The following is a 22,632-nucleotide window of genomic DNA, read 5'->3' as shown; positions in this document are numbered from 1 at the left end:
GGGTCGAAGTTCCGCATCTAGGGATTGAACCTGCAGTCTCCAGCATTGGGAGGCAGATTCTTGGCTACTGGATCACCAGGGAAGCCCCACAGTTTTTGAGATCTACCTTGGTGACCTTCTCTACACAGTGCTTCTCAAAGAGGAAGATGCTCAGTGACCCCAGACAAGGTGACACATGCCTGATGGAGCATGTTTAGTGTTGAGCCTGACCCTGCATTTCTTTTTTCTTTTTTTATTTATTTATTTATTTTTACTTTATATTTATTTAATTGGAGGCTAGTTACGTTACAATATTGTAGTGGGTTTTGCCATACATTGACATGAGTCAGCCGTGGGTGTACGTGTGACCCCATTCTGAACCCCCTCCCACTTCCCTCCCCATCCCGTCCCTCTCGGTTGCTCCAGTGCACCGGCTCTGAGTGCCCAGTTTCATGCATCAAACTTGGACTGGTGATCTATTTCACATGTGATAATATACATGTTTCAATGCTATTCTCTCAAATCATCCCACCCTCACCTTCTTCCAAAGAGTCCAAACATCTGTTCTTTATTTCTGTGTCTCTTTTGCTGTCTCACATATAAGGTCATCGTTACCATCTTTCTATATTCCATATATATGCATTAATATACTGTGTTGGTGTTTTGCTTTCTGACTTAATTCGCTCTGTATAATAGGCTCCAGTTTCCTCCACCTCATTAGAACTGATTCAAATGCCGAACCTGCATTTCTAAAAAGCAACCCAGGAGACGCCATTGCTTCTGGTTCCAAACCACACACTTTTCAGAAGGAGGTCTTCTCAAAGTTTGTCCCCCTTTTAAAAGTTCCCTGCCGTACAATTTCCCCGTGTAGATTTCTCTGTCTTTAACCAGCAGCTTTGGTCTGACCAGACCGGAAAGTTCTTTTCTAAGGCTGCTTCCCAACCAGGCGTGCTGTGGCTCCCAGGAGATGTGCTGTGGCTCCCAGGAGACGTGCTGTGGCTCCCAGGAGACACACTTGTGTATGGGGATGTTTCTGGTTGTCACAGTGGGAGAGGTGGCTGTTGACACCTTCCATCTGGTCGATAGAGAGGAGTCAGGCTACTGAAAGAGCCTGCAACGCACAGACCAGTAGCTCACAGAGAATTATCCAGTCGTGTCCATCACTGGGAGGCTGAAAATCCTGGATCACCTGAGTTAACCAGCTGCTCTGACCCAGAATGAAGCCTCAGTCCTTGTAGGAACCTGTAGATTTTCTAGAGGACATGGTCCCCCCTCCAGTGTCAAAGACCCACACTCCCTAACTCCTTCTCCCTTCATCATCGCTTATTCTTTTTATAAGCAGTCTTCATTCCCTGGTGAGTAACTTCCACAATGTCATGGTCTTTGCGTTTTTTGTTGGCTGAACATCCAGTGCTAGAACTGGTGAGTGAGTGAGACAGGCTGCTTCCTCGGAGGTTTCTGTTCTCAGCAGGCAAATTTCGGCAACCATGTGTACAAGACAGGACATTTCTTGGTAAAAAGAAATATCACACAGACGTCAGAGAGGGCAGCTTCCACAAAGGAAATTTCCATTGTGAGTCACCTCTGTGTACTTTTGGTTTTTTGTTTATGAACTGGTATTTATCCGTTGGCATCTGTTTGTTTCCAGTTCCGTGTGTGTGTGTTTATCAATTCCTGTGAGGATAATTCAGGCAGTCAGCCTTTGGCTGTAGTCTTTGATCAATATGTTTCATTATTTATATCAATTGTATAAGAATTAAGATTCCCCCCCTCTATCCTACCCTTATCATTGGCGTCTGTCAGCTAATGCCAGGTTGGAACCCAAAGCCAGCATCAATAACAGTAAACCTCAGTTTTTGCCCTTCTCAAGGTGTGTGCAGCAAATGAGACAAAAGTTTCATTTTTTGCCGAATGTCTTAATTTCTCCTTTTCCCGACAGGAACAGACTAGAGATTGAGTTGAGTACAATGCGCTATAAACATTTACCTACATGTACATCATAAAGAATGTGTGTTCTGTAGGATTCCCCCTCTCCACGCTTTGTCCTGAATTCAGCAAATACAGATTTAATGCCTACAACTGCCTAAGCCTGAGAATTTAGCAAGAAGCAGACAGACTCATTACATCATCCTGTGAGCAGCCTTGCTGTGAAAGGAGGCAGAATATTTAAGAGCTTAACAAATAACTGGCTTTCCCTGGTGGCTCAGCTGGTAAAGAATCTGCCTGTAATGCAGGAAGACCTGGGTTTGATCCCTGGGTTGGAAAGATCCCTGGGTTGGGAAGATCCCGTGGAGAAGGGAGAGGCTACCCACTCCAGTATTCTGGCCTGGAGAATTACATGGAGTGTATTGTCCATGGGGTTGCAAAGAGTCAGACATGACTGAGTAACTTTCATTAGTTCATTTCAGTTCAGTCACTCAGTCGTGTCCGACTCTTCTCGACCCCATGAATCGCAGCACGCCAGGCCTCCCTGTCCATCACCAACTCCCAGAGTTCGCTCAGACTCACGTCCATTAAGTCAGTGATGCTATCCAGCCATCTCATCCTCTGTCGTCCCCTTCGCCTCCTTCCCCCAATTCCTCCCAGCATCAGAGTCTTTTCCAATGAGTCAACTCTTCGCATGAGGTGGCCAAAGTACTGGAGTTTCAGCTTTAGCATCATTCCTTCCAAAGAAATCCCAGGGCTGATCTCCTTCAGAATGGACTGGTTGGACTACACATAAAAACCATTAACTGATTTGTTGATTGCAATGATGGAACATTTAAAAATAAATTTAACAGTCTAGCAGCTGTGACACAGTGATAGTGGAAAATATAAGGAATTAGATTCATACATTAGTTCTTGATGAATCAATGTGATCTGTGAACATAACAGTACTTGAAATAAACAGACATACAATTCTCTTTATATTTTAGTCCTCATGTATGTGCAAAGCAAAGACTGCTCTCCAGTATGTTAATATGTTTGTGGGTTAAGGGAAAAGCATGTGTACATATATAGAATTCTTTTTTAATTTGTTGGAATATAGTTTCTTTACACTCTTGTGTAGTTTTTGCTCTGCAGCAGTATGAATCAGCTATACCTATACACGTATGTCCACTTTTCTGGATTTCCTGCCTATTTAGGTCACCACAGAACACTGAGTAGAGATTTCCCTGTGCTATAGAGTACTGCTGCTGCTGCTAAGTCACTTCAGTCGTGTCCGACTCTGGGCGACCCCATAGATGGCAGCCCACCAGGCTCCACCGTCCCTGGAAGTCTCCACGCAAGAACACTGGAGTGGGTTGCCATTTCCTTCTCCAAAGCATGAAAGTGAAAAGTGAAAGTGAAGTTGCTCAGTTGTGTCCGACTCTTTGTGACCTCATGGACTGCAGCCTACCAGGTTCCTCCATCCATGGGATTTTCCAGGCAAGAGTACTGGAGTGGGGTGCCATTGCCTTCTCCATGCTGTAGAGTAGGTTCTCATTAATAGGTATTATGTATAAAATAGATAATTAATGAGAACCTACTCAACATGTATAATATCATATATGAAGCGAGTCACTAGTCCAGGTTTGATGCACGATACTGGATGCTTGGGGCTGGTGCACTGGGACGACCCAGAGGGATGGTACGGGGAGGAAGGAGGGAGGAGGGCTCAGGATGGGGAACATGTGTATACCTGTGGCGGATTCATGTTGATATATGGCAAAACCAATACAATATTGTAAAATTAAAAAATAAAATAAGTTAAAAAATGATATCAATAGGTATATGTGTCAATCCCGAACTCCCAGTTCATCGCACCCCCCTGCTCCCTTGGTGTCCATACATTTTTTCTACATTTATGGTCGTTACTTCTATTTTGGAAATAGATTCATATGCTTTATTTCTCTAGATTCCGCACATGAGCATTATTATACAGTATTTGTTTTACTCTTTCTGACTCACTTCACTCTGTGTGATAGTGTGTAGATCCATCCGAATTTCTGCAAAAGGCTGAGTAATATTCCACTGTGTGTATACATACCACTTCTTTTTCCATTCCTCTGCTGATGGATGTTTAGGTGGCTTCCATGTCCTGGTATCTTAAACAGTGCTGTTGTGAACATTCGGGTTCAGTTCAGTTCAGTTCAGTCGCTCAGTCGTGTCCAGCTCTTTGCAACCCCATGGACTGCAGCACGCCAGACTTCCCTGTCCATCACCAACTCCTGAAGCTTGCTCCAACTCATGTCCATTGAGTTGATGATGGCATCCAACCATCTCATCCTCTGTTGTCCCCTTCTCCTCCTGACTTCAATCTTTCTTAGCATCAGGGTCTTTTCAAACAAGTCAGTTCTTCACATCAGGTAGCCAAAGTATTGGAGTTTCAGCCGAAGTATCAGTACTTCCAGTGAGTATTCAGGACTGATTTCCTTTAGGATGGACTGGTTGGATCTCCTTGCAGTCCAAGGGTTACTCTCAAGAGTTTTCTCCAACACCACAGTTCAAAAGCTTCAATTCTTCAGCGCTCAGCTTTCTTTATAGTCCAACTCTCACATCTATACATTGGGGTGCATACACATTTTAGAATTATGGTTTTCTCTGAGTAAATAGGATTTAAACTAATTTGTCAGAAGAACCTGGTTCTGACTAGGAGATTAAATAACAAAATAAAATGGAAAATACTTTAATATGAACTTATGTGATCACATATCCATTGTATGACTTTCTCAAAGTTTAGTGATATTTCTTCTTTACTTGTTTGATAGTTTTCAATTAAATATCCTTGACCTCCAACTTTATGGAATATTCTATTCAATTTCTTTAATAGAGAAAAGACAGGAGGAATCTTCTGTTTCACCACATCAATTTCAGTTCCATGTCTTTCAAGTACTGTGTCTACATTTCATCTGGGTCATTAATTCCAATAAAATAAATCTGTTCCTAGTTACCCCGTGATATTTATCTGTTGGATTTGTGGTGATAACTTGTTTTTTCCTATTAATATTGAAAAAACAAATACACATGTATGTACATATGCATGTATATATATATATATATACACACATGTAGGAATAGGATATTTCACAGTTTCTGACTGGTTTATGCCAGGTCTTGACTTTCAATAGCCATGAAGAGATTCACCCCATAACTGTTCTGTTGCCTCTGTGTCTACCCACCCATCCAATCCAGCATTTGCAGAAGTACTGTGAAGACCAGAGACAGAGCTCCAACTGCATCCACTCTGCTTTACAAGTAGGAGAACTTAAAGAAAGCCCTTGACTGCCATTACTATGAACTAAGCCATGGAAACATTCATTCCTGGTACCTTTGACAATGACCAGTTGTATCCGATTTGGAGGTCATGACTATGTAGGAAGGAAATCATTTATTCTGTTACATATCACTAGGTCTAGTATTATTTACCTAGGACTTGGAGCAGATCTTTAAACTTTTGTCCAAACTTTTAAACAAGGTCTATATCTTTATGTTTTTGAGAAAAACATAGTTGTTTGTTATTTTTGACTGCTCTGAATCTTAGTTGCTGCACTGGCTTTCTCTAGTTGCGGCGAACAGGGGCTACTCTCTAATTACAGTATGCAGGCTTCTCTTTGAGGTGGCTTCTCTACTTGGGGAGCACAGGCCCTGGGCACACGCATTTCTGTAGTTGTCACACATGGGTTTAGTTTTCCATGGCATGTGGGATCTTCCGGGATCAGGGATGGAATGTGAGGCCCCTGCAAAGCAGGTGGATTCCTTACCACTGGACCACCAGGGAAGCCCCATAAGTTCTGTATCTTGAGTGCTCGCTAGATCTTTTGGATTCTAAATACCTCGGTCAGTGTGCTCTGCCCACTGTCACGGGAATGTTCAGTCCCTGGAAATGCTAGTGTCTGCAGCTCTTTGAACCATAAGTGGCTGGAAGATCTTCTTTACGTCCTATGAATGTGGATCAGTTACAGCTGCATCATTTTGCTCCTAAGTGTCAGCTGCTGCCCCATCTTTGATTCCTTCTGTTGCAGTCGTTAAGAATTATGAGTCCTTCAGCTCAATTGCAGAAATGTTGGTGCTGTTAGAAGAGGCTGCTGCTGCTACTGCTACATCACTTGTCATGTCCGAGACTCTGTGCGACCCCATAGACGGTAGCCCACCAGGCTCCCCTGTCCCTGGGATTCTCCAGGCAAGAACACTGGAGTGGGATGCCATTTCCTTCTCCAATGTGTGAAAGTGAAAAGTGAAAGTGAAGTCGCTCAGTTGTGTCCGACCCTCAGCGACCCCATGGACTTCAGCCTTCCAGGCTCCTCCATCCATGGGATTTTCCAGGCAAGAGTACTGGAGTGGGGTGCCATTGCCTTCCCCTCAATTATGACAAATGTCCTCTGACACTTTCTGTGAGTACATCTTAGTAAATCTGAACACGAGTTTCTTTTCCTAACACGAGTAAGATGCTTTCTGGGGACATCTTTCTTGACCAGCCTGCCTCCTCCTAGTACAGTAAGAGCATCCATAACCCTGTCCCCTGTCCAATGATGGATTAGTTTTCTTCTCCTTCTCCCATGGATACCTCTAGGACATCTCTAGTTAATCCTCCTCAGAGTTGTCTTTGATGAATATCTCTCCTGAAAGTGAAAGTGTTGTTGCTCAGTCATGTCCAAGTGTTTGCAACCCCATGGACTGTATCCCATCACAGTCCTCTGTCCATGGAATTCTCCAGGCAAGAATACTGGAGTGGGTTGCCATTCCCTTCTCCAGGGGAACTTCCCAACCCAGGGATCGAACCCACATCTCCTGCACCACAGGCAGATTCTGTACCAACTGAGCTACCAGGGAAACCCATCTATCCTCTTAAAGGCATATGTTTCTGGATAGTTAAATTTTATGCATATATTTGTGTGTTTTAGATCAAGTGACTTTTGCACACACACACATGTGCAGGGATGGTATTAAATCAGTTTATTTATACCCTCAGAAATCAAATACCACCAAGCAGGACATGATTAACTGACCAGTAGAGACGAGATGGGAGAGGGAGTGTGTGTGAAGAGTGAAGGATCGTGTTACTCAGGGACCAGGAAAGTCATCTTCGTGTTGTTGATCTTGATTCCATGGAGACAAGGATGGGTCTGGTCTCAGGCACTCTTTCTGTAGGTGAGTAGAACAGAACCAGAGGTTTAGTAGAGTCAACTCTGTGACGGCTGACAGGGGTGAGCCTCAGGCAGTAGGCTGTCCAGGGTACAGGAGCTGGTAGCTGATCCAATGTCAGAATCCTGGTGGACCTCAGTACTCCACATCTCTGTGATGTTGGAGTCCCTGTGGAATTTTTCCCAGGATGTATATATGGTGGGACCTTTTATGTACTGGAAGCAATCTAAGACTAATGATTTCAAAATGCACATTCATGGGTATGGTTCAAATTAAGATGGTTTACAGACTCTGTGATTGGAGTAAGCACGTCTGATTCCACATGTTTTGTCTTTGGGGGCTTCAAGAATCATTTTCTTATTTTATGTTGAATTGTAGTTGATTAACAATACTGTTTTACTTTCTTCTCTACAGGAAAGTTATTCACACACACATGTACATATGTGTGAGTACACACACACACACATATATTATTTTGCATATTGTTTTCCATTATGGTTTATCCCAGGACAATGAATACAGTTCCCTGTACTCTACAGTAGGTCTTTTTTGTCTATCCATCCTGTATGCAATAGTTCTTATCTCTGTGAATCTGAAACTCCCAATCCTTCTCTCCCTGCCGCTTAGGAACCACAAGCAAGTTGTCTATGTCTGTGAGTCTGTGTTTTGCAGATAAATTCATCTGTGTTGTATTTTAGAATCCACACATAAATGATATCATATGCTACTTATCTTTCTTTCTCTGACTTACATTACTTAGTATGGGCTACCTGGTCGCTCAGATGGTAAAGAATCTGTCTGCAATGTGGGTGACCTGGGTTCTATCTCTGGGTCAGGAAGATCTCTTAGAGAAGGAAATGGCAACCCACTCCAGTATTCTTGCCTGGAGAATCTTATGGACAGAGGGGCCTGGTGGGCTCCACTGCATGGGGTAGCAAAGAATTGGATACAACTGAGCAACTAGCATTCAATATTCAGGTACTTAGTACGATCATCTCTAAGTTCATCCATATTGCTTCAAGTAGTACTATTTTATTCTTTCTTATGGATGAAGAGCATTCCATTGTACCTATGTATTACAGCTTTTCTTTTTACCATATACACCTAGAAGATAGTGTTTTTATTTGCTTTATTTCTTCCATTTATCTCAACAGAAAAATAAAAGCCACACTTTAGCTTAGATCAGTGTCATTTTCTGAGGCTGCCTTATAGCTTAGAAAGTTTAAAGATCACACTAGAACAAAAACCTCCTGCTGCTGCTAAGTCACTTCAGTCATGTCCGACTCTGTGCAACCCCATAGACAGCAGCCCTGAGGGGGACTATAAATGCATGTTTCAGACCATGTGGTAAAGGCCTTTACTGGTTCTGTCAGAATTATGTGAGATTAAATAGTGGATTTGAAGGAAATATGAGTTCTCTTTAATCCCAGTTCTCCTGGAGGAGGGATGTGTGTGGACAAATGTGAGGTCAGGACTGATGGGAACACAAGTTTCCACTAGCTTATGGGGATTCCTGCTTCTCTCTGATGACTCTGGTCTGCACGATTCCTGCAGGCTAAGGTTTTCTCACTGAACCTGCTCAGTATTAATCAGCCAACCAACTGGCTATTTAATATGACTCAAAAGAAGAGATGTTACCTGTGGAGACAGAGAAATTTCTCTAGTGATAGAAAGTAAGTTATTGGGACAAAAAAAATGCTACCTGAAAAATTTAGCATATATGAAATCCACCGTGTGTCCTTATTGATATATTTGATGGTACAGTATAGCATGCAATGCAGGAGACCCAGGTTCAATCCCTGGATGAGGAAGATCCCCTAGAGAAGGGAATGGCAGCTCACTCCAGTTTTCTTGCCTGGATAATCCCATGTTCAGGAGACTGGCAGGCTACAGTCCATGGGGTTGCAAAAAGTCAGAGGCAACTGTGCACAAACACACAAATATTCATTTACACTGAAGTTATTGTGAAGGCTTTTTCTTCTTACTGGGAGGACAGTTATCCAGGGGAGGAAATAACAGATTCATTCTTTACAACCATTCTCCAATATTTCCAGTGTTTTTCTCTTTTTATAAGTTGGGGATTATATAAAAGTTTATTCATGGAGAAAGAAGTTAAATAAATTCAACTGTATCTTGATAGCATATTTACATGCTAAATAAATGATATAGTTAGGAAAAAGTATAATTCCCTTACCACTTTTTTTTGATATGCACAATATTTTCTTCTTTAATCCCTCTCTTTATTGTAAACTCCTTGAACTTCTCCAAGGCTTCATCTTCAATATCACTTTCTTTCACTGAAAAATACCATGAAGAAAGGAGAATTTTTGCCTCTGAGAACCCAGAGAAATTTCTGAATACAGAACAAGAAGTTGAGTGTGAAATTCAGATCTTCACTTCTTATAAATTAAGCCTCAAACAGCAACCAATTCCCATGAGTCAGATGTCTGTGTCTTAACCATTAATTTCGTGCAACTCTGTAACTAGACCAAACAAGTGTCCTTAGCAGGACCCCAAAGACTTGCAGGAGCTCCATGAATTTAGTATGGAACCAACCTGCTCCTTGACCAACTTCCTAGTATCTGTACCTGCCACTCAGGTCTTGTTCTGACCCTAATAAGTAGGGAACAGGGTTTCCCCTGACAGATACAACTCACCTCATCACACATAGTAATGGGAGATGGTTTAGTCTTCAATTAACCCACTGTTCTAACCAATACCTTTTCTGAAACAGACATGTGTTGTTCCAGGGGTACACATACCTGTCAGTGCGTCTATGTGGGTATTTGGGGTGATGTCAGTGTTCCTAAAAACAGTGCATTTGAATAGTTGAATAGGATGAAGATTCATTATAAAAGTTTCTGTCCCAAGGGTTAGAATGCACTTTACAACTGTATAAAATGAGCTAGTTAAGGACAGCCTCAACCGTGGCTTGAAATTTGTTGGCATGATAAAAAATGGGAAAAAAAAATCTCTTCTAGTAAAATTTCATTTTTTAATGCCAACAAGTGGGAATTATTTTGAAATGTTTGATGATCTGATACTGCCTCTGCTCTCCACCCTGAGCTACTCATTCTTGGTAGATTAATTTCCAGGATTTGACTCAGTGAACATAAATAGATAGGCCTTGTACACTGCATAATGGATATTGTCAGCACATACCGCTTTTATGGGTAAAAATACTCACCATGGAAATATTCCATGGCAGTTCAGTTCAGTCGCTCAGTTGTGTCTGACTCTGTGACACCATGAACCACAGAACACGAGGCCTCCCTGTCCATCACCAACTCCTGGAGTCCATCCAAACTCATGTCCATTGAGTCAGTGATGCCATCCAACCATCTCATCTTCTGTCTTCCCCTTCTCCTCTTGCCCTCAATCTTTCCCAGCATCAGGGTCTTTTCCAATGAGTCATCTCTTCTCATCAGGTGGCCAAAGTATTGGAGCTTCAGCTTCATCATCAGTCCTTCCAATGAACACCCAGGACTGATCTCCCTTAGGATGGACTGGTTGGATCTCCTTGCAGTCCAAGGGATTCTCAAGAGTCTTCTCCAACACCACAGTTCAAAAGCATCAATTCTTGGGTGCTCAGCTTTCTTTATACTCCAACTCTCACATCCATACACTACCACTGGAAAAATCATAGCCTTGACTAGACGGACCTTTGTTGACAAACTAATGTCTCTGCTTTTTAATATGCTGTCTAGGTTGGTCATAACTTTTCTTCCAAGGAGTAAGCGTCTTTTAATTTCATGGCTGCAATCACTATCTGCATCATTTAAAAAAAAAAAAAAGATTTAATGATTAATTTTGGGCTGTGCTGGGTCTTTAATGCTTCCTGGGCCTTCTCTAGCTCCAGGGAATGGGGGCTCCTCTCTACTTGCAGTGACCAAGCTCCTCTTCGTGGTACCTTCTCTTTGGAGCATGGGCTCCAAGTGTGCAGACTCAGCAGCTGTGTTCCATTGGCTTAGTTTTCCCTTGGTATGTGGGATCTTCCTGGATCAGGGATCGAACCCCTGTCCCTGCATCCACAGGTAGATTCTTAACCATTGGAACACCAGGCAACTCCCATAAGTTCTATATCTCGAGGGTATTCCATCTTGTAGATTGTAAACCACAAGGAGATCTGATCTGTGTGCTCTCCCCATGACAGTGGGAATGGCCTCTCCTTCAGACTACTAACACCTCCTTCAAACTACTAACACCTCTTTGAAGCATAAGAGGCTGGAAGAAACATCTTCAGATGTTGTAAACAGTGACAGCTTCCTGCCTGAGCTGTCAATCATCTTGTTCCTCCAAGCACTGCCCTGACTTCATGATGCTACGAATTGACCAAGGTGCACATGCTGCCCAGCTTTGGTTCCTAGTGGTCCAAGTCGTTAAGAAGTATCTTCAGCTCAACTGCAGAAGTGTTGGTGTTGTCAGAATATACGTTTCCCTTACGTTGTGGCCCATGGCATTTTATACTTTCTCTCTATGAAGATCAAAGACTGGAACACGGTTCCTTTCCATGTAATGAATACGATGTTTTCTTGACATCTTTCTTGACCAGATTACCCTTTCTCACTGCAGTTAAGATGATCCATAACCCTGTCCCTATCCCATGTCCTTTCTGTCCTTCTCCCCTGGACACCTCTAGGAATCTCTATATCCTCCTCCTCAGAATTGCCTCTGATGGAACACCTATCTTATTAAAGGCATATGTTTCTGGATAGTTAAATTTAATGTGCATTTTTGGGTGTTTGAAAACGGGGACTTTTGGTACAAACACACATAACTTGACTGTAAATTGAACCAATTTATTTAAACCCTCAGAAATCAAACACCACCAGACAGGATGTGATTAGTGACCAGGAGAGATGAGATAAGAAAGGGAGTGTGAGTGTGAAGAGAGAAGGATCATGTTAACCAGGAACCAGAGAAGTCGTCTTTGTGTTGATCTTGATTCAATGGAAATGAGGACATGTCTGGTCTCCATGACTGTTTCTGTAGGTGAATAAAACAGGACAAAATGTTTAGTTGATAAAGAAAGCTGAGCACTGAAGAATTGATGCTTTTGAACTGTGGTGTTGGAGAAGACTCTTGAGTCCCTTGGACTGCAAGGAGTTCCAACCAGCCCATCCTAAAGGAGATCAGTCCTGAATATTCATTGGAAGGATTAATGCTGAAGCTGAAACTCCAATACTTTGGCCACCTGCTGCAAAGAACTGACTCACTGGAAAAGACCCTGATGCTGGGAAAGATTGCAGGCAGGAGAAGAGGGGGACAATAGAAGATGAGATGGTTGGATGGCATCACCGACTCAATGGACATGAGTTTGAGTAACCTCTGGGAGTTGGTGATGGACAGGGAGCTGCAGTCCATGGACACTCTGTGTCTGCAAAGAGCTGGACACAACCGAGTGACTGAACTGAACTGAAAAGTTTAGTAGAGTTGACTGTGTGATGGCTGATGGGGTGAGCCTCAGGCAGTAGGTTGTCCAGGGTACAGAAGCTGGGAGGTGATCCAATGTCAGAATCCTGGTGGCACTCACTACTCCACATCTCTGATGTAGGTGGGGGTCCATGTGGAATTTTCCCCAGGATGTACATATGAGGTGACCTTCTATCTATATGATCCATTATAGGAGTAATGGTTTCACAATGCACATTCAGATTCTGTGATTAGAGTGCATTCTTCTAACTCTTCAAGTTTTGTCTTTAGGGTCTTCAAGAAATAATTTTTAAAAATTTAATTTATATTGAAGTATAGTTGATTAACTATGTTGCATTAGTTTTATGTGTGCAGCGAAGCAGTTAGTTTGTACATACGTATACCTATTCTTTTCCAGATTATTTTCTCATGTAGGTTTTTAAAGAGTATTACATATAGTTCCCTGTGCTATACTTTAGGACTTTTTGGTCTATCCATCTTGTATATTGTAGCTTGTACCTTCTAACTCCAAATACTCATTCCATCTCTTCTCCAGCCTTTCACCCTTGGCAGCCACAAGTCTGTTATTTAGGGCTGTGACCCTGTTTCTGTTTTCTAAATAAGTTCCTCCATGTCATATTTTGGGTTTCCCTGACAGCTCAGTTGGTAAAGAGTCTGCCTGCAATGCAGGAGACTGCAGTTCGATTCCTAGGTTGGGAAGATCCCCTGGAGAAGGGATAGGCTACCTACTCCAGTATTCTTGGGCTCCCCTTGTGGCTCAGCTGGTAAAGAATCCTCCTGAAATGCAGGAGACCTAGGTTTGATCCCTGGCTTGGGAAGATCCCCTGGAAAAGGGAAAAGCTATCCACTCCAGTATTCTGGCCTGGAGAATTTCAGGACTACAGTCCATGTGGTCACAAAGACTCAGACACAACTGAGTGATTTTCATATGTCATATTTTAGATTCCACGTATGTGTGACATCATGTGATATTTGTCTTTCCCTTTCTGACCCCCCTGGTGGCTCAGAGGTTAAAGCGTCTGCCTGGAATGTGGGAGACCTGGGTTCGATCCCTGGGTCAGGAAGATCCCTTGGAGAAGGAAATGGCAACCCACTCCAGTACTCTTGCCTAGAGAATCCCATGGAGGGAGGAGCCTGATAGGCTATAGTCCACGGGGTCTCGAAGAGTCGGACAGGACTGAGCGACTTCACTTTTACTTTTCTGACTTCACTCAGTTTGATCATATCTAGGTCCAACCATGTGGCTACAAATGACATTACTTCATTCTTTTACTGAACTGAATATTCCATTGAATATACGTACCACATCTTTCTTATCATATTTGCCTGGAAGCTAGTCTTTGTCTTTGCTTTTTTTCTTTCATTTTTTTTTTTTCTTTCTCAACAGAAAATTAAAAGCCACACTTTATCCTAGATGTGTGTCATTTTCTTAGGCTGTCTTAGGTTAGAAAGTTTAAAAATTTCACTTTAAGAAAATCATCTTGTGAAGGGGAATAGAATTCAAATGCATGTTTCAGACAGTGTGACTGGAAGACCTCTACTGGTTCTGTCAGAATTATATGAGATTGAGCACTTGTCTTGAGTCAACATGAGCACCCTTCAGTCTTGGTTCTCTTAGAGGAGGGGTGTATGTGGACAACCACAAAGTCAGGATTGAGGGGAAAACTAGTTAAGCTTCCACCAACTCGTGATCATTCCTGCTTCTCCCTGATGACTCTGGTCTGCGATATTCCTGCAGGATAAGGCTTTCTCATCAAAGCTGCTCAGGATGAATCAACCAACCAAACAGCAATTTAATATGGCTCGAGAGAAGAGGAATTACCTGTTGTGACAGAGATATTTCTCTACTGATCAAATGTAAGCTGTGGGGCCAAAGATAATAGTTATCCACAAAATTTGGCAGATATGAAATCACCATGTGTCCTTATCGATTTATTTAATGGAACAGTATTAGTAAAAGACTGTTTTCACTTACAGTGGTGTTTGTTTGGACCTTGTCACTCGGGGTGAGGATGGTCTTCTGGAGGAAAACCAAAGGGACAGGAAAGAAAGATCCACCAATTAGTACCATTCCACAGGATTTCCAAGACTTTTTTTTTAAGTACCAGATTATATAAAATAATATTTATGGAGAAATAGATATCAAATAAATTGATTTGTTTCCTGATAGTATATTTGCATATAAGGTGAATGATATACTTAGGAAAAAGTAGAATTCCATTACCATTTTCCAAGAAATTCACAACATTTTTCTTGTCAATTCCTTTGTCTTCCGTCAGCTTCCAGAATTTCTCCAAGTCTTCATCTTCAACATTCAGTTTAACTGAAAAACACCACATAGAAAGCAGAATTTTGCCCCTCAGAACCCATTCTGAATGCAGAACAAGAAATGGAGTGTCCAAGTCAGATCTTCACTTGATATAAATTAAGCCTCCAACAGTTACCATTTCATGACTCAGATGTCTGCTGTCTGTCTTAAGAATTAATCCCCACCCAACTCTGTAACTAGACCTCCCAGCTCAGCATCAGCAGGAGTACCCCAAAGACTCACAGGAGTTTCATGGATCTGGGGACTTCATCACACTATGGAATTGATCTGCTTGCTCACCTACTTCCAATTATCTGTATCTGCCACTGAGGTCTTGTTCTGACCCAAATAAAAAGCAGACAGAGTTCTCCCCTGATAGACACACACTCACCTCATCACACATGAAAATGGGAGATGATTTATCCTTTAATTAACCCACTATTCTGCTCAGAACCTTTCCTTAACTAGGCATATGTTGTTCCAATGATGTACACTTGTCTCAGTGCTTCTATGTAGGTATTTGGGCTTATATCAGTGTTCACAATAGCAGTGCATTTGAAAAATTGCACAGGAGAAAGGTTAAAAATAAAAGTTTCTGATCCAAGTCTTAGAATCAATTGAGAAACTAGTATAAACTCAACAAATAAGAGTAGTTTCCTTATAGCCATATCTTGAAATTAAAGTGTTAAAAAAAATAAAAGTAGAAACCAACACAATAATTTTCCTTCAACGAAAAATTTAAACAAAAAACTATTTCTACTAAAACTTATTGGCTATCTTTAATTTCAACAAACGGGAATTATTTAGAAATGTCTGATGATATGATCTCCTCAACCCCTCTGAGCTCCTCTTTCTTGGTAGATTTTGTTCCAGGGTCCTTATCTCCACGAACAGAAAGATCTAGGTTCCGTGGGCTGCATAATAGATACCATCACCACATAATGATTTTGCGGATAAGAGCGCTGATAATGGAAGTTCTACATGACAGTGTTGATGTGCATAGGAGGATGTCACACATACCAAACAGTCCGGTCAATTCTGTCTTCTGGCCGTGTTTATCCACGTTGATGTTATGTGCTACCAGATGCGTTCTCGACAGAGAGACAATTTTAAATACATTTTGACCCTCATCTGTGAGAGAGAGAATATGCACATTTTTAGGACTCCACCTTTGTGTATTTTCAGTTAGATTCATCATGGCAAGTTGAGAGTAATAGCAATAGAACATCCTGTGCTGATGTGTGGGTGGGCTGAATCCTACAGCTGCCATGGCAGCAAGGAGAGCAAGAGCAGTCGAGACTTTTCCTTATTCCCCCCGTCCTCATACAACTAACCAGTCACACTTTGCCCTCTTGCTCAGCTGTCTTCTACAACGTGTGCTCTAATGAACCCAACAGTTAAAAAAAAAAGAAAAACAGGAGTGTATTATCAAATCCAAGATCCAAAATTATTTGTATTTCTGTTGTTCCAGCCGTGGAACTGATTTTTCTTTAGGGTATATCAACTTAATGGTAAATCAACTGAAATGGTAAATCAAGTTAGCATTTCAGAGTGTAGCATGGACATGTATATACTACGATGTGTAAAACAGACAGCTAGTGGGCAGCTACTGGATAGCACAGGGAGCTCAGCTCGGTGCTCCGTGATGACCTTGAGGGCTGGGATGGGGGAAGGGAAGGGAGGCTCCAGGGGGAAGGGAACTATGTACACATACACCTGATTGACATTGTACAGCAGAAACTAACATAACATTGCAAAGCAATTATCCTCCAATTAAAAATAAATTAAAAAATATTTGGGACAATTTGAGATGTTTTGTAGACAGACCTGCTATTGAAATAATTAATATGCAATATTATCAAATTTTAAAAATAGTTAATGAAAGAAAAAAATAATAGCATGTGTTCTCGAGTGCCTACACTGTGCCAGGCAGCTTTAGGAACACTTGATGTTAATTCCTGTGCTTCCTCTGCCCCTCAGCTTGGGGTATGACATGTCCATTGGTGTGAAGACAGTTCACCGGCTGGGAAGTGCAGGCAGCGAGCTCCGTCCCCACCTGGAGGGCTGCCCCTCCTCTCTGCCCCGCCCGTCCACTCTGTCCCATGTATCTGGACAAGAAGCAGCTCTGACCTACTGTGTGTCACGTCTAGACTGTCTACATCCATTCTGTCTCTCCTGGCTTCCATCACACCTAATAGTAATCCCTAAGAAAGACAGGAGGTAAAACTACCCGCCTTTGTACCTGAAACATGCCAATGGCATTGTTCAGTGTCAGAAACACTGAAAATTATTAGTGTGATGGAGAAGGAGAAAAAATAGCAGCAGAAGCAGCTTCATAGTCTCAGAGCCCCTAGATGTTACATGCAATGTGCCCAAGCCTACCATGAGTCTAGAGCCTGGGGTCACGCTGGGACAACTTAAGTTGGATGATGCAGGTCCTGAGATTATCCGTGACTGCCTGTGGTTGACCATGACTTCAGCAAGGTGGGCATTGCAGCATCACTGAACTGGCTGTGACATTAACGAAGGCAACGGGACAGTGAGAGCCAACCTATCTTATGGGCGTCAGGTCACCATTAAGGCTTGATGTGGGTACACCTCACAGCCCCCAAAACACAGTTGGGGGGTAGCACTTGCTGGTCCCCAAGAGATCTTACAAGAAGGGGTTATAACCTATTTCTCCCTTCTTTAGTCGCTCTGTAAAAACTGCAGCTAAAAAGGGTTGCAAAACTGGAGAAAAAGTAAAGACAGCGGAAGCACTGAGATTTGGCCAAAGGAAAAAATAATATCAGAGTAAGAAAATAAAAACATAATTTAAAAGTTGTCAAATATTAAAAGCCATTCAGGAAATTTTCCAGGCATAAATGTCACTGATTTGTGTTCGTCGTATAAGCATTGTGCGACTGTTTCGTTTAGACACGGGTTGTCATCACATGCTGCTACATTTAAATCACAGTCAAATGTGTAGCCCTTAGAACGTTTACTGTCTGAGCTGAAACTCCAGTACTTTGGCCACCTCATGTGAAGAGTCGACTCATTGGAAAAGACCCTGATGTTGGGAGGGATTGGGGGCAGGAGGAGAAGGGGATGACAGAGGATGAGATGGCTGGAGGGCACCACCGACTCGATGCACATGAGTTTGTGTGAACTTTGGGAGTCGGTGATGGACAGGGAGGCCTGGCGTGCTGCAATTCATGGGGTCGCAAAGAGTTGGACACGACTGAGCGACTGAACTAAGACTTTTAAAATTAGGAAGGTAGTTTGGGGCCATTATAAAGAAGTTAAAAGTCTTAGCCAGCATCCCTACTGCTTTGACCAACAGTTTCCTTTATGGTTGAACTCAAGATGATTTCCTTGGGTTCAAGTTCATCCTCTGTACCTTGGATGGATTAAGATGTTTAAAATTGTTTGAAAAAAGTGACACTGATGTGAAGACTCAAGATAGACCCTTGAGACATCAGTTCGTAAGGCTGTTGTAAACTGTCTGAGAACCATATGAAATACAGGTCTATACCTGTTATTCTCAGTGGCTAACACTCCTGAGGAGAAGGCAATGGCACCCCACTCCAGCACTCTTGCCTGGAAAATCCCACGGAAGGAGGAGCCTGGTAGGCTGCGGTCCATGAGGTTGCTAACAGTCGGACACGACTGAGCGACTTCACTTTCACTTTTCACTTTCATGCATTGGAGAAGGAAATGGCAACCCACTCCAGTGTTCTTGCCTGGAAAATCCCAGGGACGGCGGAGCCTGGTGGGCTGCCATGTATGAGGTCACAGAGTCGGACACGACTGAAGCGACTTAGCAGTAGCAGTAACACTCCTGATTGGGAGGAGACCTCCAGGCCGTGTGTTTGAATCATTGTCTCATGACAAAGTGAAGTGCTTGAATATCCTAAGGACTGGAGCCTGCTCACCCTTCTAATTGTTAGCAGGAGTAGAATTCAGGTGTGTGGGGTTATGGAAGACAATTGTCCCAAGATTTCTACCCAAATGTTCTCTGACCAGTGAAGCAGTCATACTTACAGTCAGCAACATAAGTACCATCGTCTTGCTTTGTAGCCTTGACATGTACATTCTTCCATTTTCCATCCCGCCTTAAAAAGCAAACATATACAAGGTGTTTGAAGCAATGGAAAAAGTAGACATATACTTAGAATTTTCTTTGTTTTATCCCCACAGGGTAATCTTGTCATCTGAAGTTCTAAGAGAGGAGACAATAAGCAGACCCATTGTTAACTTGTGGCTCAGTGGGTAGACATCTAATTTTGAGGAAAAGGAGAGTTTGGGCAGAGATGGAGAAATTTGATATCTGTGCAGTGGAGTTCACGAAAAAGATGTGTGCCTGTCAAAACATATTGAACTATGCCCTCCATGAAAGAAAGAATTAGTTGCTCAGTCACATCTGACTCTTTGTGACCCCATGGACGGTAGCCCACCAGGCTCCTCTGTCCATGGGATTCTCCAGGCAAGAATACTGGAGTGGGTTGCCATTTCCTTTTCAAGGGGATGTTCCCGACCCAAGGATCGAACTCAGTTCTCTTGCATTGCAGGCAAATTCTTTATCATCTGAACCACCGGGGAAGGCTTACGCCTTCCACAAAGCTGCATATAATAATTGCTCATGGGCTTCCCAGGAGGTTCAAGTGGTAGACATGCAGGTTCAATCCCTGGATTGGCAAGATGCCCAGGAGGAGGGCACGGCAGTCCTCTCCAGCATTCTTGCCTGGAGAATCCCCATGGACAGAGGACCCTGGTGGTCTACAGGCCACAGGTTTGCAAAGAGTCAGACACTTCTGAAACAACTTAACAAGCCACATGCTCACTTCAGTCAGGTTGATTTCAGAAAGATTAGCCATATGAAAATTCAAAAGTGTGTTTGTGTGTGTGTGATAGTTGCTCAGTTGTGTCTGATTTTTCGCACATATGTTTTCCTTCTTGGTTATTTGTACTTACTTGACAGAAAAGTAAAAGTCCACTGTGCCCTTTTCATCATCAAACACAAGTTCACGGAAGTAAGTCCTGAATGGTCCATTCTCCTGGATTTTCTCTGGGTTGGTGGATCCAATGTACACTGTTCTCCATGGTCCTGAAAGCTGAAAGCAAAATCCCCCTTAGAAAATGTAGTTCTTGTCTTTTTATTTCATCCAGCATCATGAGTCAAAGGTTTCCCACCCCCAGTGCAAGTCAGCACACATTATCTACCTTGACTGGACAAAGCAGGATTTATGAAATAATGCAAAACTGAGTCAGAGCAAAAGAAGGAATTGAGACATTTCTGAGATAGCTTGAGTTCTCATGTCAAATACAAGATCTCAAAATGAACAGCTGTTTTGCTGATCCACTTTTTTCTGTTACAAGACTAGTAAAAATGCCTGAGAGTCAATTAATACACAGTAGAGATGACACAGAGACGAAATGGAGCAGGTCTAGAGTCAGTTAATGGAGCAGTATTGAGTCGGAGGGAGGAGGATCGGTTAGTGGGTCCACATATCAAAACCACAAAAGGGACACACACACACACACACACACACACACACACACCCCCAAGGCCTCCTCCCTGGTACCTCTGAGAGATTTTGCTCAGCTTCCTCTTCTTGGGCGGCACAAACCACACCAAGGAGAAGAGTCAGGAACAGAACCTTCATCTTGTCTGTCGTGGTCCTTCGTCTGTCGAGGCTGACTGTGTCCCAGTGGCTGGAGAGGACGGGAATTGTGCCACTTTTTATAGGATCGTTTTGTTGGTGTGACGTGTCACGAACCAATGGTTGTTCCTCCTAAGCCCAAGGTTACACAGAAGTCATCTTCCGTATCCTGTTTGGCAGGGATCTGCTGTCACATCAGTGTGTTATCTTTATCATGAGGGTTGTTTTAAGAGAAGCTTAAGAGGATCTGGACATGGAACATTTAGAGGGAGTGAGATATCACAATGCACTCTAATGTTCCAAGGCCAGGAATATTTATTTACCTTTGTATCCTGAGATAAGGCTGGGATAAGCTGTCCAAGGTACATATCTCCAACTCCTCTGCCATTTCCTTAACATTTAGGAGATAGTCTAAAATTTATTTTCTAAAGTCGAGTGTGTGATTTAACAAAGTTAAAAAATATTTCTGAAGAGACCTTTGGAAAACCTCCCGTTTCTCTGAGGGGAGGGACATGTCAGCACAAAATGTTGATCACCTCTTCCTGCCCCACAGCGGGCTCTGTCCTCCTTATAGCTAAGAGGAGGTTCTGTCCAAATGCCCCTTACCCTCATGTCTGAAAAGGCACGTGAGCAATTCTGTTCCTCTCTCCCCTTCAAGACATCCTTTATCCATCTAATCTGTGATATATCATTTACTCATTGACTCAGTTGTTTCTAAGGAAGTGAAAAAGCACGACTGTATTTCTTGTAACTTGTAGAATTTAAAATAAAAAAGGAAATTTCCTAACTCTATACATCTAGTTACTCTCAAGGTCCCTCAAACAGCCAAAGAATCTCTACTTTGTTTTTTTTTTTTTTTCCACAACCAGGGATCTTAGTTACCCAACCAGGGGTGGAATCATCACCTCATGTAGCGGATGTGTTGAGTCTTAACCCTTGGACCACCAGAGTCATCCTGACTCAGATAATTTTAACAGGAGTATGATCCCAGCTAACACCTCTTATCTATCCATCATCACCCTTCCATCTCTCCTTAGGCACCTCTAACATTCTCACATTTTCCTTTCATATTCTTACCAACACGTGTCACCGGGGAGTGTGTTCTTGGACCATACCATCTCAGGAAGACCTTTCTAACTGCCAATCAAGGGGGGATTAAACACAGTTTCTCCAAGAGGTTATTGCAGCAGGTTTTAGCAACCTGCTTGTTTGTAACTAAAGGCAGTCATAGGACCTTTAATCCAAAGTCTCCTTCATAAATATTGACAAAAAATGTAGGTAAAAAACTGATAAACAAAGCAGAATCACCTTACTCAAACAATAATCTTGTAATCCCCCAACAAATAATAATAAACCATGCTTGGTACATCTTCCTGGTGTCTCCTCGATTCTCCAGTTTTCTGGAACTACAAAGCCTCTCTTTCCAAGTTTATTAATTTTGTCTTACTTTCCTTTTTCTCTGTGGTCACTGTTTTTATATCTTATATTACACAACTCCTATCTAAACAATGCAAGGAAACGTGTGACCTTGGTCACGAAGAACACACAGGTTTCCTCATGGACTCCTGACCAAGGTTCAACGTTATTAGAATCTAAAGTAGAAATAAAGAACCGCAAGCCCATCTTTAAAGGTCTGATCTTGGAGACACTCTCTACCTCAGTTTAGTTCAGTTGCTCATTCACATCTGACTCTTTGCGACCCCATGGACTGCAGCACACCAGGCCTCCCTGTCCATCACCAACTCCCAGAGTTTTTACTCAAACTCATGTCCATTGAGTTGGTGATGCCATTCAACCATCTCATCCTCTGTCATCTCCGTCTCCTCCAGCCTTCAATCTTTCCCAGCATCAGGGTCTTTTCCAGTGAGTCAGTTCTTCATGTCAGGTGGCCAAAGTATTGAAGTTTCAGCTTCAACATCAGTCCTTCCAATGAACACCCAGGACTGATCTCCTTTAGGATGGACTGGGTGGAGCTCTTTGCAGTGAAAGGGACTCTCAAGAGTCTTCTCCAACATCACAGTTCAAAAGCATCAATTCTTCAGCACTCAGCTTTCTTTATAGTCTGACTCTCATATCCATGCATGACTACTGGAAAAACCATAGCCTTGATTAGATGGGCCTTTGTTGGCAAAGTAATGTCTCTGCTTTTTAATATGCTCTCTAGCT

The 22,632-nt window shown here is 42.5% G+C and overlaps 1 protein-coding gene across 1 annotated transcript; it reads right to left on the bottom strand.

Moving 5' to 3' along the window:
* Window positions 1–11,861: 11,861 nt before the first annotated feature.
* On the bottom strand, window positions 11,862–20,532 carry OBP (odorant-binding protein). The gene is made up of 7 exons (XM_002700469.7): window positions 20,389–20,532; window positions 19,778–19,917; window positions 18,848–18,918; window positions 15,845–15,955; window positions 14,741–14,839; window positions 14,492–14,536; window positions 11,862–12,069 (listed from the first exon to the last, which is right to left on the bottom strand). Exons 1-6 carry the CDS (start codon window positions 20,467–20,469, stop codon window positions 14,514–14,516), a joined length of 525 nt encoding a protein of 174 aa, XP_002700515.4. The 5' UTR covers window positions 20,470–20,532; the 3' UTR covers window positions 11,862–12,069; window positions 14,492–14,513.
* Window positions 20,533–22,632: the final 2,100 nt, after the last annotated feature.

Source organism: Bos taurus, chromosome Y (genome assembly GCF_002263795.3).
Source record: "Bos taurus isolate L1 Dominette 01449 registration number 42190680 breed Hereford chromosome Y, ARS-UCD2.0, whole genome shotgun sequence".
NCBI classification, from domain to species: domain Eukaryota; kingdom Metazoa; phylum Chordata; class Mammalia; order Artiodactyla; family Bovidae; genus Bos; species Bos taurus.
This window is presented reverse-complemented; position numbering and strand designations above follow the sequence as displayed.